This window comes from Pocillopora damicornis, chromosome 14 (genome assembly GCF_964200805.1).
Source record: "Pocillopora damicornis chromosome 14, jaPocDami1.2, whole genome shotgun sequence".
Lineage (NCBI taxonomy): Eukaryota > Metazoa > Cnidaria > Anthozoa > Scleractinia > Pocilloporidae > Pocillopora > Pocillopora damicornis.
Genome location: NC_142683.1, coordinates 19,237,653 through 19,250,791, shown reverse-complemented (window position 1 = coordinate 19,250,791; position 13,139 = coordinate 19,237,653). Strand labels below are relative to the sequence as shown.

Here is a 13,139-nt window from a genome sequence, read left to right as displayed (position 1 = left end):
ACAGCGTCAACGAGTCAACTGGTACCATTTACTTTGCTTCGCTTGTCCTTAGAAAACCATGGAGGCACCAGCTGTGGTTTTCCAAGTGAATCGGGAAATATTTCCCGTCAGCGGGTTCTTGATATTCATGGAGACTGTCAGAGAAAACACCAGCAACCAGCATGTTTGTTTGAAGGTAACCACAAACTGTTATGAGAGGAGCAGCTTGCGTCAGGGATGAATATAGGATATAACCACACATCAGCCAAGGGTTGGGGTCGTAGAGACCCCCGTTGTTTTACATAGGGAGTTTTGATAAAATATTCAACAGCCTTTCGTTGTGAATCACAGTGAAACGACATTAAAACCTTCACGGAACGTTTGGCTGTTATCCGCTTGACGAAGCTGGTTTGACAAAGTTGAATTTTTCCTATCTTGTGACGAGTTTTTCATTTGGGAAAACTAACGATGCTTGATACGTTAGAGGCCCTCGGCGGTTCTATGAACAAGTTAAGTTAGCAGAGCTGGCGTTGCTAAGTTAACGGTCAAGGATTCAAACCCATGGAAAAGCATCGACCTGTGATGGATGACAAAAAGTTTAAAACAGGTGAGTGAAATGGGGTGCATAATTTTTTGTCACTGGTGAACACCAAGTGTCTAAAGGCGTCGAAAAATTTTCAAAAAGCATCAACGGTTGTAAAAGGCGCACGGAGTTCGAGAGTTTGATTGCTTCATCTGAGCAAACTATTCAAAAATCATGCATAGTTCAAAGCTTGTTCATAACAAATTTCAAAGCCATGAGTAACCCGTTCAAAGAATTCACCGATCGCCATGAATTTACGCGTCCCTTTAGGATAAATCGGGCTCCGTTTGCTTGAAATTTCTTCGATTGGTTTGATGCCGACACAGAAGATCACGGTGTGTGATGAAGGTATGTTCAGGAAATGATCTGTGAATTATATAGACACACATTTGAATCCGAACATCTAGAATTACCCTGAGACAGTTTAAATTTTAATCAGTTGAACCCGTCTAGCCAAAGATGCAAATTTATGAAACAAATTAATAGTCTTTAAAACATTTTTACAGAGATTTGAGGCGGAAATAACTACTAACATTTATTTCAAACCTGACTGCTCATTCCAACCATACAACGCAAAAGAAGTTAGTCTTGTAAAGAGCGTTGTCTTTGAGTAATTATTGGTAAACATTGCGAAGTTATTAGCCTATTTTTGCAATCACTGCATCGTATTTTGTTTTTCTCCCTCCGAAGTGGTATGAGCCCAAGCTTTAATATTTCGCCATTGCGAAACGAATACAGGCAGTGCAGTAAAATTTTATAGCAATTTAAGCTAGCCATAGAAAATAATTTCAGAGTGTCGGTGGCCATCGAACAGTTTGGAATAAGGTCACTGAATCAACCAATAAGAATTTGTGTGAGAGTGCAACCAACTACAAGCCACCTGGAAACGCGGGAAAATCCGGCGAACCTATGTTCACAAGCGGCCCTCTCGGTTGGCGGCATCATGACTCTGATTGGTCAACACGCGTTCTGTGTGCGTAACGCTAACTAGATTTTCCCGCCTCCTCGTGAAATTTTACGGACAAGTGATGCAACCGAAGGCTCGGACAATTAAAGCTTTACATGGAACAATGCGCGGACGTTTTTGATCAGCGACAAATTTTTCAAATTTCCTTTGGAACGGGTCATTAACTCTTTCTCCTAATAGAAGTGAACGTTTGACTGATAAGTTATGTTCGTTGATAGAGCCCTTTCACTTTCTCTTTTTAAAGAACTACTTTGATCAACTTATATTAAGGAGCAATGGGGAAGTCGGCCCATCATGCAGGATTAAAAATCTAACAGATCGTTTGTACACGGTTTTAATTATTTCCTAACTACGGTTTCTTTCCCTAGGGGAACCCTGGTGTTGCTGTCGTCAGAGTTGCACAGTATTTCTCTTCATCACAACTTTATTATACGTATATTACTTTTCCTGTTACATGAAACATGAACTGCGAACACCCTTCCACCCTCCTCATCCCCAGTCCGCACAATTGCGCTGTCGAGGCGCGTTTAAAACGTTGACTAAAGGAAAATGGGAACGACGAAACGTTAGCGATGATGTGATACGCAACAGACGGAGACACGATATGATGTTAAGAGAACGCAAAGGCTGGCCTGAACGTTTGTTTCACGGCGATCTCCGTTGTGGACCGTTGTTTCCTCTCCCGCGTAGGACAAGAAAGGCAGAAAGGCCTTACGTCTTAGATGTACAAGCACAGTGTGACACTGACAGCCAATACTATTGCTGTCATGGAAACACGGGCTGGTGTGGTCATGGCGATAAATTCTGCAACTGTTCAAGCTGCATAAATTATAGATCATTCATCTCCGCTGAACTTGCGCAGTGGAGGCCACATAATGGTTGCCAAGTAAGGAACTTCACGCAATCTTCGGCTTGTGAGTCATTGTCACGCGGAGTTAGTAGCGTGACTTTCGTTGGCGATTCACTTGTGCGGCATTTTTTCTCAGCTATGGTCATCCTTCTGACCAATGACCCCTTATATGGCGCATTGAAATTCAAAACACCACCTAAAATGCGTGACATTTGTAAAGGTGACAGCCAGTTTGTTGACAGCATCTGTCACGTTCACACAGCTATGACATGGCGTGACATTATGGACAATCCAAACTTCTGTGATGGCTGGGCAAGGTTTCAAATTTCATATGTGAAAGCTTACAAAGTTGAGCTGGCACAACTTGCCTTTCTTGCAATCAGAAAACTCTTGAACAAAGTTGGTTCTATTGTTCTCATGGGAATTGGCATCCACAACAACTTTAATGCATCAGCTGTTATTCAATCCTACCTTGAGCCTGCAGTAAAATTAGTTTCAACATCCAAAAATGGTTGGCCACACCTTATATGGTTATCGACTCATTCTATGGGTCCTTTAAAACCAATAAACTATCACCGTGACCAGGGAAATCCAGCCATTTTGTCTTTCAATGAAAATCTGCAAAAATACTGCAATCACCACAACATCAGTCTGTTTGATAGCTTTAATATGACAATGGGTGTTCACAGTTTTGACGGAACTCACTTTGGAGTTGGTGTAAACACAGTGAAAGTACAAATACTCTTAAACTACCTAGAGGAATATTTTTCAAGATGACAAGCCTCTGCTAAAAGAGATTTGGAGCCTATTCTCAGAAAGTAGACATCATGAGCTAACACTCAGAAATTATGTGAACCACCTAGGGTTATCCCTAACAATTCATTAGGCTTCCCTGACACTTCACCAGTAGCCATTTATATTCCTGGGTGGAAGAGGCACTGTGTTTTAAAGTGTTTTGTCTAAGAACATAACAAAATGAACTGATCAGGTCTCACACCTGAGCCTTTTGAACAGAAGTCCAGCACATCAGCTATTTAGTCACCATATCTTCTAATTTTGTAAAAAGGGATAGTGAAATATGCTGATAATGAAAGTGGAAATGTGATCATCGCAGTAAATTTTCCAATTTAAGCAATTGGAAAGAAGAAGCCTGAAAAAAATCAGGGCTTCAACGTTAATGTTATCCCACTTTTAATATCATTCCACTTTCATGACCCAACAATTGTCAGTCCGTCCTTCACTCCTTTTGTGCTAATAGCAAATTTGCACAAAACCTCTAGAATAGCAGAAACACCTCTAAGAACTTGAATTCTTGTACAATTAGAGTTCAGTCTGCTTGACATGAGTTACGATGCCCTAACTGATTTTCCCTTAGCAGCATCATAACAATGCAAGTATTTGATCCACTGCTGCAGAGAAGTCTTTACAGACTGCAAAGGGAGGCTTTTCAAGGTGATGTTCATCGCCATCTCGGTATTTACCTGAAACATTGATGAAAAAGAATATCAATTTCAACCTTATAAACATTTATTTAAAAAAAAGGGGTTTCATTTTTTGTATACCTGTTTGAACAAGAAATCCTTTGATCCCTATGGATTCTGCTCCACCAATGTCATCCCTTGCATCCTGTTAATTAAGAAGTAATGTGGGATTAAAAGAGAACACAACACAATGACCCAGCCAGAGCTCAATTCCACAAAAATTGATAAAAGAGTTCTTTGTGCTGGCATGCAGACCACTGTGTACTTCAAATTGGACATGAAAAATGAAACAGGTTCATTTTAGATTTTACTCCACAAGGCGATGAAACAAGAATACTTTCAAACATATTGTCAAAAAATTGAGTATGAGGAGCCAATTTATGCTAATCCATTGGCTCATAGTAAAAGCTAAGTAACTTACATCTCCAATCATGACAGCAGATTGTGCATCACAGCCAATTTCACTCAGTGCCTGTCTAAAAAAGGAAGCTTGTGGTTTGCCAACAACTTCAGCCTTGACATCTGTTGCAAATTCAAGAGCAGTGACAAAGGGGCCCGGACCTAGTGCCAGTCCATCTCCTCTTTTGTAGTATCGCACTTTGTGAATTGCGATGAGAGGGCAACCTTCCAGCAAAAGCCTGCAAAAAATTAAATGAGTAACATTGAAGCAGAGTGACAGTGAAAGTATACTAGTTAATTCAACAAGACTATTCAGTGAAAAGGGAGGGGGAAGTCCTATATTAGCATTTTATAACTATACAAGTACACATCACGTTGTTCCATAATAACAATAAAAACTGAAAATTTTGTTCTGGACCTACACTCCCCCCCCCTCCTCCTCCCCCTTCCCTTTATGAGCCACTCTCCAGAATTATTCTGCCAGTAAAGCTTTTGATAACCCAGGTATAATCCCTTAATGGTTCTTACCTTATTATTATTTTTGAGGAAACTGCAAACTAGGTTTGTTTCTAAAATTAAGTAATTTACTAGGACATCATTGAAATCATTAAGTTTTCATAATTTTTTTAAAACTCTTGTACTCATCAGCAACTCAAGAGTACAACTTTGAAATAATTTTTCAACACTTGGGCCATGTAGAATGAGCATACTGAGAGGGGCTATGAAAGGGGGCTTGATTCTCGGCTGGGGGGGGGGGGTTAAGAAGAAATAGGAGGACAGAGGATGGGGTGAGAGGGGGGCACAGTGCCGATTTCCAACAACAAATCTGTACCTGAATGCTTTGTTCAAAATTTCATAATTGAAACAATCAGGAGCAAGTCCTACTACTACAGCATTTGGATCATTCACATCAACGCCTTTAAAGTCTTCAATGGCGTCCGATTGCAACAACAACATTGGACGCAGGCTTCTCTGATCAATTAGTCGACGAGCCGCAGTCAGTGAAGTAAAAACTTCTTCTGCTTTTATATCAAATCCTATGCCAGTCAAACGCTTCAGTAAGGTGCCCTTTGATTCTTTTGTAGTGTTGGTAACAAATCGGACAGTGACGCCAGATTCTCGAAGTCTACGAAAAACAAATAAATAAAATAACAAATTGTGCAAAAAATACGGCGCGTAGTGATGGACAAAATTAACAATGTGATCTATGACTCTAGAAGAAAAATATAACTTCTTATCAACCTAAATGAGTCACAGTTCTACCATACCTTTTTAGAGCTTGTATAGAACCGGGAATTACTGAATTTTCAACGTGAATTGTGCCGCTAAGGTCGATTAGAACTCCACGAATTTTTGCCGCCATTTTGAATTTTGAATTACCAGCTGGTTTCCAGTCTCTCATCCACTCACTTTTATTCCAAATTCCACACAGATACAAGTGAAAGTGGAATGGAGTTTCCTACTTTTGAAACTCGTCTGTACCCAAACTTTCTTCAATTTTATAGAGCAGAACTGGTTGATATAAAGACAGAGGGAACATGTATTTTCCTGTGGATGTTCTGTAGATGTTCTGTAGGTTTACAGAGGTTAATTTAGGATTGAAAATTAAAAAAAATGAAAGAAATGTGGTATCAATCTTAAAACTTGGAGTTCTGATCTTTCAGTTTTTGAATACTTACTAAAGGTTGGGGGAAAAAGGACACAGAGTAAAACACCGTGGCTTCAAAAAACTACTTTATTATTATGTACATTTGAAACTGATATAATTTTAAAATAAATTATATTATAAAATGATATTTCACAAGTATCTTGAACCTACTCATAATAGCTAGGAGAAAATTAGATTTAAAATGGTTTCAATTAAAAACATAAGCCCTATTTGGGTAGACTGAAGAGGCTTTATGAATAAGCTGCTATAAGGAAACAGTCAAGATTTATCACCTAGTGAGGTGGGGGGGGGGGGAGGGGAATCAGAGGATTTTGGGGATCACATGGTTTTCCAGGGGGAACTGAGGGGAGGATCAGTTGTCACTAACAGAGTATAATGGGAGGGCTGTACAAAATTGACAGCTAACAAAGGGGAATCATCAAAATACTACAGAGTCCAATGATGTCCTTGGCAAATCATAATCCTCTGACCCCCCCTCCCCCTGACTATAAATAATGATCAGTCCCTCAGGTCACAGAAATTTTTTACTTGAAAATAAAATTAATGCTTTCTTTACATAGTTACAAAAAATTTTTTACTGGCTCTCAAAGACTCAGTTTAAATAAGGGAAACTTTAAAATAAATCCAAACTGAAGCAAAACATTTGAATGAAATAAAATGGTCTTTCAAGAAAATTATCTAACAAGTTTCTATAAAAAAAAGTGCAAATAACTTCAAATTCAAATTTGCCATCTTAAATTTATTTCTTAGAAGATGTTGGCATTCCTTCCTGTAGAATTGAAGACAGTAATGTTTTGTCTTGTAACGCATAGTCAACCTCTTTTTCATCAATTTTTAGGGTCACCTAAAAGTAATGATAAGAAATATAATTTACTATTACATAATAAGTAAATTGCACAAAGTTTTGTCCCTTAAACTTCTGATAGGTTATCTATTTTTTAACAATGATCCTGGCCAGGTTTGAACACATTAACTCAATGCTCTCTGTTCATTAGCTGCTTGAGTTAAAGGAATTCTTCTGAAGAAACTTTCCATGCTTTTTTTTTTCAATAACTTTCCAACTCACCTTCATCATCCTTGTGTCTTTAGCTCTTTTCATTCCAAGAAGTCCTCTGGTCTCAAGGATGTTACACAGTCCAAGAAAATCCTCCTGACCAAGATGGGAGACTTTTCTCTTGGTACAGATTTTACAGTAAGTGTCGTGAAACTAAAAGGAACAAAATTGAACAAATTCCCTTAAATTTCTATTTACTCTTAAGATGCATGTGATCCCATGTCAAGGTAATACAAATTCTGTGCTTAAAGAAATCAACACTTATTGCAAATATAGGAATGAAGATTTTTATAACAGCTCTTTTTTTAAAACAGCCATTCAAATATGGATTATTTCATAAAATTCTTGATTGGTTTGAATGAAATTTAACTTGAATTAGTATTAATATCAATATTCTCCTTACTGTACAATTCTTATGTGTCTGTGTGGGGAATTTGCTATTGGATCAACCAATAATCCCTTACTTGTTGTCTACTTTAGTTCTCATCACTTGTTGCTTGATATTGTATTGATATTGTAAGGGGAAATTCAGTCTTGGTCACTCATGGGAGTTAAAGGGTTGATCAGAATGAAACCTAAACTGGAGGTTTTTCCTTACCTTGCCTAACACAACTTCTTTTGTGTTGCGTTCTTTTGTCATCAACAAAAACGTGCAGATAAGAAGCTTCTGTTGCAGTGGTATTGTTGGCTGTTCACTTCCGGGGCCAGAGACCAGACGGGATCCATAAACTTCTGCTACAACACTAGCAATCTGAGAAATTCCAACCTTTTTAGGCTTTGGTGGAGTTTCAAGCTTTTTTGAGGGAGATTCAGCTGATGAAACAATATGAAAGAAGAATTTGTGATTTCATAATTCAATGGAAGGAATATCACTAAAATATCAACAATTATTGATAATTATTACTCATCAAATAGTTACTAACAAGAATATTGATTGATTAGCAGCATCACTCTCAATCGAGGGTTTTTTAAAACATAGATAAAGGGATCAAAAGCCAGTCAAGACTTGTGATAAACATAAAATTAAAAGGTACCTTTTCCAACTGGTTGTAAAATCTGTTGCTTTCTTTCTCCAGATTCTACCACTTCAACTGCTCGCCTGAAAAATTAGTTTGGAGTTTTAATTTTGACATGATCAAAAGAAGTTGCATGTATTGATTATCAGAGTTAGATGAATTTAGTTCAAGCAAACAAAGGGGGCTGCCTAAAATTGTCATGTTCAACTTCAGGTAATTTTATGCCACTTATCCACCATATCACTCCCAGAATTGAACAAAACATAATTTTTTTTCTTATCCCAGACAAGCTTATTAAATATAGGGTTTATCTTGGTCTAACATCAAATTCTCCTGTCTGATTTAGGAGGAAATGTATGGTAGTCTGTAATAATAATTACAAATTGGATCTTGGGATGCACATGGTATATCTGTGGACACCTTGTATTTAGTGGACCCAAGCCAGGGTGCCAACAGTGTCTGACTATGAACCTTTTATGCTTTAACATCAGAATACATATTCTTCATACTGTTCTCTATACATAATTATCCTTAGGTGCTGATGAGGAGAATTTGTTAAAGAATCAAGAGCTCCTTTAGTTGATGATAATTTTCTCTATTCTTGTGACCTAAATGTTTGATTCAGAGGTGATGATGTAAGGAGAAATTGGATGCTGGTCACACTTAGGGGTCAAAGGGTTAATGGAAATAAGAACTAATGGATTCCAATTTCCCTTATCATCATATGAGTAGGCTCACACTGTCCTCATAGGGCTTCAATCTGGTGGCTATTTTTGATACAGGTTTGTTACATTTCTTTTGCAGGGAATTTGTAATCCTCATTACCTGCAGATATCTAGGGCTTTTCTCATGTCACCTGCCATGGCCGACACCTTTCTTGCGCAAAACTGCACAGCTGAAGCATCAAGAATGTTATTTCCATCATCCACCTGAAAACAGTAACCAATCACTGTAAGAGTCAAGCCATCTTTGTGTTTAGGAATAGAAAATTCTGTGCAACAGCAATAACTTACCGTTGTCAATCTGTCCTTTATAATTTGTACAATCTGTTCCTTTGTGTAAGGTGCAAAGTGAAGAAGCTCTGGTTTGCCTTGAGGTTGAAACAAAAACAAAGCAATGAGGTCAGTTAATATTTCTGGGAATTTGAGAGGTAATCAAGTACTTTTAATATCTCTTGTTCATTATATGGCAAAACTTCATTTTTTTTTTCACTGCAGAGATATGGTTTGTAATTCTCTCTGAAATCTACAATACATTTCTTTGCAAATCACTTAGGAAAAGAAAGTATTAGATTAGGAAAATTTTCTCTACAGCTGATAAATGTGTCCATTCTCATGACCCATTGGCTACATAATGTAATAATCCAGGAAGGAGAAGTTACATGTTAATCAATTTTGGAGTTCAGAGGGTTAGTGCTTACTTCTTCACTTATTGATTGACAAAGAGAAATTGTTGAGACAATCTCGTGCTTGGCCAAAATCTATATATTGATGAATTTTTTAATTTGAAAAATTTTTTATTGAAATCCAAAGTTATATGTTTAACCCTTTAACTCCCAAGATCTGAATGTTAATTTTCTCCTCTAGCTATTACACATCTCCTGGTAAATTAGTTATGAGAATTTGGTGATAGATCAGAATAAAAACTTCTACCTTTTAGATAAGTTTGAGTAATTTCTCATAACCTGTTTTCTGGATAACGTTTGAATATTATAGGGAGAAGCTACATGTTAATAATTTTAGGAAGTTAAAAGGGTTACTTACATTTAGGTCTAGCTTGTAGTCTTGGAAGAATCCTGTCAGTCAAATCCAAGGCATTTGCAATCCCTACAGATAAAAACCTCCAATCAGTTATCACCATCAATCAGTAGCGATAGATATGCACATCTTCTTTTCTACTTCTTTTACCAATTAAACAAGTTTAAAATGATTGAAATTATTACTTACCAATTAGAATTAGCTTTGATTTTGGCAGAGAGGGCCATTCAAACATAGTGTAAAGAATTTCCTGATGTTTTGATTCAAGTTGATCCATTTCATCTAAGATAAGGATTCTAGAACAAACAATCACAGATCACTCAACAGGACAGTTTGGCCAAAAAAAACTGATGATGAAAACTACCTATTACTGATGAATTTTCAATTCTTTATTTTGGGTTTATTTGTGGGAATAGTTCAGTTACCTTGTTGCAGCTGATGAAGAAAATTCCTCTTCAAGGAATTTTTGTGAAGTTTTTGCTGGACACTGGTCTTCTCCCACTAATTCAACTGCTATCTTCTTGAAAATGTCTTGAGGTTGTTTAAGTGCCATGCAGTTCACAAAGATAACTTGGCATTTTCTGATGTCATCCTAAAGAATCAGCAAATTACAGTAAGTTTCCTTTATCTTCTTCATGAGTCATTTAAAACAAGGTTTTATCCATAACAAATGAGCCTTTTTAAATTTGAGTAGATGGTACCCCCCCTAGATTTAGGGAAGACCCATCTTGAGTAATGTCATGCTAATTTTGTTGAGATTTTTGTTGGTAAGTTTTCAAAGAAACTGTAGTGCTGTGTTGGTAAGGGGGGGGGGGGTATTACCCCTTCATCAGAGCAAGCACATCAGCTTTAGAAACTTTTACGGTGTCTAGTTTACATTTACAACTCAGGGGATAAAAACCAAATTACATTCAAATTCTTATAGTCTACCTGAGACATACAATAGACAAGGTGGCCCCAAGCTTATGATTAATTTGCTGGATTCTGGGTTGAGAGTTCTGCCCCTGGAAATTTAAAGTTCACCTTACCTTCATTTCAAACATAATCTTTGTCAAACAAGCTGTCTTTCCTGTGCCAGGAGCACCTGATATGTACAGACTTCCTGGTTTTCCCTTAAGCAGATGACTCTGTAGAAATTTTCTTATTTCTGTGATCTCTTTCTCTCGACACAGCAAGTTATTAGGATGTGAAGAATGAAGAGCCCTTCTTACTTTTGAATATTGCTGACCTGGTAAAACAGCCATGGTGTGAGCTTTTGATCATAGGTAGAGTACTGTTAACAGTGTTATAACAACGATCAACAATAATTAATATTGGTTATCATAGTGTGGCCCACACTACAGGCTCTGATGAGAATATTGTTTCTCCCCTTCCATGGGATGCTAGTTCACCTTAATTCAACCCCTCCAAAATTTTTCAAGTTTCCTAAACAATTTGGTGATATCTATTGATACTTCTGGGGGGGGGGGGGGGGAGATGCTGTGAGATTGAAGCATCTTGCTTAAGAACACAACACAGTGACTTTGAAAAAAGTCAGGTTTCAAACCTGTATCATGTGCTTTAACCCTTTCACTCTCAAGATCTTATTAATAATTATCCTTACTGTCTGTCATACAATTCTTATGTCAGTATGGAGGATGTGGTATTGGATCAACTAGCAATTCTCTTGTCAATACTTTTCTTTATTATCAACTCTTGTCTGTGTGATATTGTAAGGAGAAATGTTTTCTTGATTGCATATAAGAGTTTAAGGGTAAACAGATACCATTTATGATATTAACAGCATTATTACTTACCATCCTGACGAGCAAGCGAGATTATTTTCCTTGGTACTGACCCCTCTTTAAGACCAGCATTTTTACTCTTGAATCTTGCTTGGTTTCTTGGTGTTGTCTTTGGTGAATCAAGCCCTTAATTTTTGTAGAAATGAAAGGTTTCTTCCATGTTAAAGAATGATACCATTTGGAGAGACCGTCAGGAATACTCAAGAATTTGTCAGATAGAAAAGAGCAAAAAGGTATCCAATATCCATTGTATCTTTACTGATTAATAAGAATTTCCATCGTGTCATGGTAGTTTTATGTGTCAGTAGACCAAATTGGGTATGGTTACAGTTACTATTGTTATAAGAAGGGCAAATAATTGGAGATACCAGGGGTACACAAATAAATCCCCCCCCCCCCAAACATCCGTAAAGAAAAAATCTCAAAGGGTAGCATGATAAATATTTTGATGTTTAGTTCGGTGTTTCTTACAAAACCTTACCTGCAAACGAAAGCTTCTGTTTTGGATCAGAGTTCTCTTCATCGCTGGAAACAACGTCTCTAACCTTTCCATCATTGTTCTTTCTCTTCTTCGGGGATACGGAAACCGGTGTTTGACAAGCTAAAAGAAAATTCAAGCAAATCATTTATATCAACAGAGCAATTAAGACGTTACCCAAGGGTATTGCCAAGGAAATTAAAGCAAGCTTAAAGTTTTGAAATATATATTTAACAAAATGAAGTTGAACGAAGAACCATCGAATTCTGAACGGCATTAATTAACACTTAATGAGGAAAGAGGCTCGAAGAAGCGAACAGAATAAAAAAAATTGCAAAATTGTAATATCTAGCGCTGCCGATAGCTTTGTCAGTAGCGCAGCGTTGTAATGCGTGCATGCAAATGAGTCGCAAACTGTAAATCCGATTAGAGTCTTTGTGCCGAATTGAAGATCGACGGAAGATAAAGCATGGAGAATGAAACTTGAAACAAAATGTTTATATATAAAATATAAATCATAATAAGAAGGCTTCATAGTGCTTACATTTCCAAGGATTTGATTTTTTTTCTTCTGACGTTCGACCTTGCACACGCGCGGGAATAAATGACCAAATGTGCAATTGCAAATAAGTAGATTTCATATTTTAAACACCGTTGTCAGTTTCGCTGAAGTGAAAATTTGACGATCCTTATATCTCTAACAGGGGTCTTTACATTGGCTTACAAAAGAAGTTTAATAAAGAAGCAAAAGATAACATTCTAGGCTTACCCTTCGCGGGATCGCGGCGTTTTCTCGGTGAGATCGAACATTCTCGTGTGTGTTTGCTTCGACTTGCCGCGATCGTTCCTTCGTTCTTCTTCTGCTGTGATCGAGTCTTCTGACAACGAAATTCGATTTGTTTCTGAGCACTGCGAGTAATTCGAGGCATCTTTGTACGACCAAGGTGGAAAAGAAGCCAAAACTCTCGACGATATCGAAGGGGTCAAGCGACAAACTGCAGCCTCGCATATGAAATGAAAAATAGCATCATGCTACCGTGAATATTCGCGCGAAAACTTTTAAGCCAATCACAAAGTATATGAGGATTTCGGCGCCGCGGGTAAATATTTAATGGCCAGCGT

The 13,139-nt window shown here is 37.5% G+C and overlaps 3 protein-coding genes and 1 long non-coding RNA gene across 5 annotated transcripts; 2 read left to right on the top strand and 2 right to left on the bottom strand.

Annotated features, from left to right (window-relative positions):
- Positions 1 to 35: 35 nt before the first annotated feature.
- Positions 36 to 3,156, top strand: LOC113682046 (uncharacterized). Of its 2 annotated transcripts, none has more exons than XM_027199201.2 (2): positions 36 to 586; positions 1,898 to 3,156. In XM_027199201.2, the coding sequence occupies exons 1-2, from the start codon at positions 541 to 543 to the stop codon at positions 3,154 to 3,156; spliced, it is 1,305 nt and encodes a 434-aa protein (XP_027055002.2). In that variant the 5' UTR covers positions 36 to 540. The 2 variants fall into 2 exon arrangements, with proteins under 2 accessions (XP_027055002.2, XP_089050933.1); XM_089194807.1 differs by lacking the exon at positions 36 to 586 and adding an exon at positions 750 to 910.
- Positions 3,022 to 5,659, bottom strand: LOC113682058 (haloacid dehalogenase-like hydrolase domain-containing protein 2). The gene is made up of 5 exons (XM_027199211.2): positions 5,528 to 5,659; positions 5,092 to 5,385; positions 4,282 to 4,498; positions 3,942 to 4,005; positions 3,022 to 3,860 (listed from the first exon to the last, which is right to left on the bottom strand). The coding sequence occupies exons 1-5, from the start codon at positions 5,620 to 5,622 to the stop codon at positions 3,760 to 3,762; spliced, it is 771 nt and encodes a 256-aa protein (XP_027055012.2). The 5' UTR covers positions 5,623 to 5,659; the 3' UTR covers positions 3,022 to 3,759.
- A 320-nt stretch (positions 5,660 to 5,979) lies between these two features.
- LOC113681969 (DNA replication factor CDC6) lies at positions 5,980 to 13,056 on the bottom strand. Its single transcript, XM_089194801.1, has 13 exons — positions 12,787 to 13,056; positions 12,021 to 12,140; positions 11,552 to 11,665; positions 10,784 to 10,983; positions 10,181 to 10,347; positions 9,945 to 10,051; positions 9,762 to 9,824; positions 9,012 to 9,088; positions 8,824 to 8,927; positions 8,017 to 8,081; positions 7,581 to 7,795; positions 6,995 to 7,135; positions 5,980 to 6,772 (listed from the first exon to the last, which is right to left on the bottom strand). The coding sequence occupies exons 1-13, from the start codon at positions 12,944 to 12,946 to the stop codon at positions 6,668 to 6,670; spliced, it is 1,638 nt and encodes a 545-aa protein (XP_089050927.1). The 5' UTR covers positions 12,947 to 13,056; the 3' UTR covers positions 5,980 to 6,667.
- Positions 10,231 to 11,786, top strand: LOC149034869 (uncharacterized). The gene is made up of 3 exons (XR_016183227.1): positions 10,231 to 10,368; positions 10,928 to 11,020; positions 11,680 to 11,786. It is a non-coding gene; the product is annotated as an uncharacterized LOC149034869 (long non-coding RNA).
- Positions 13,057 to 13,139: the final 83 nt, after the last annotated feature.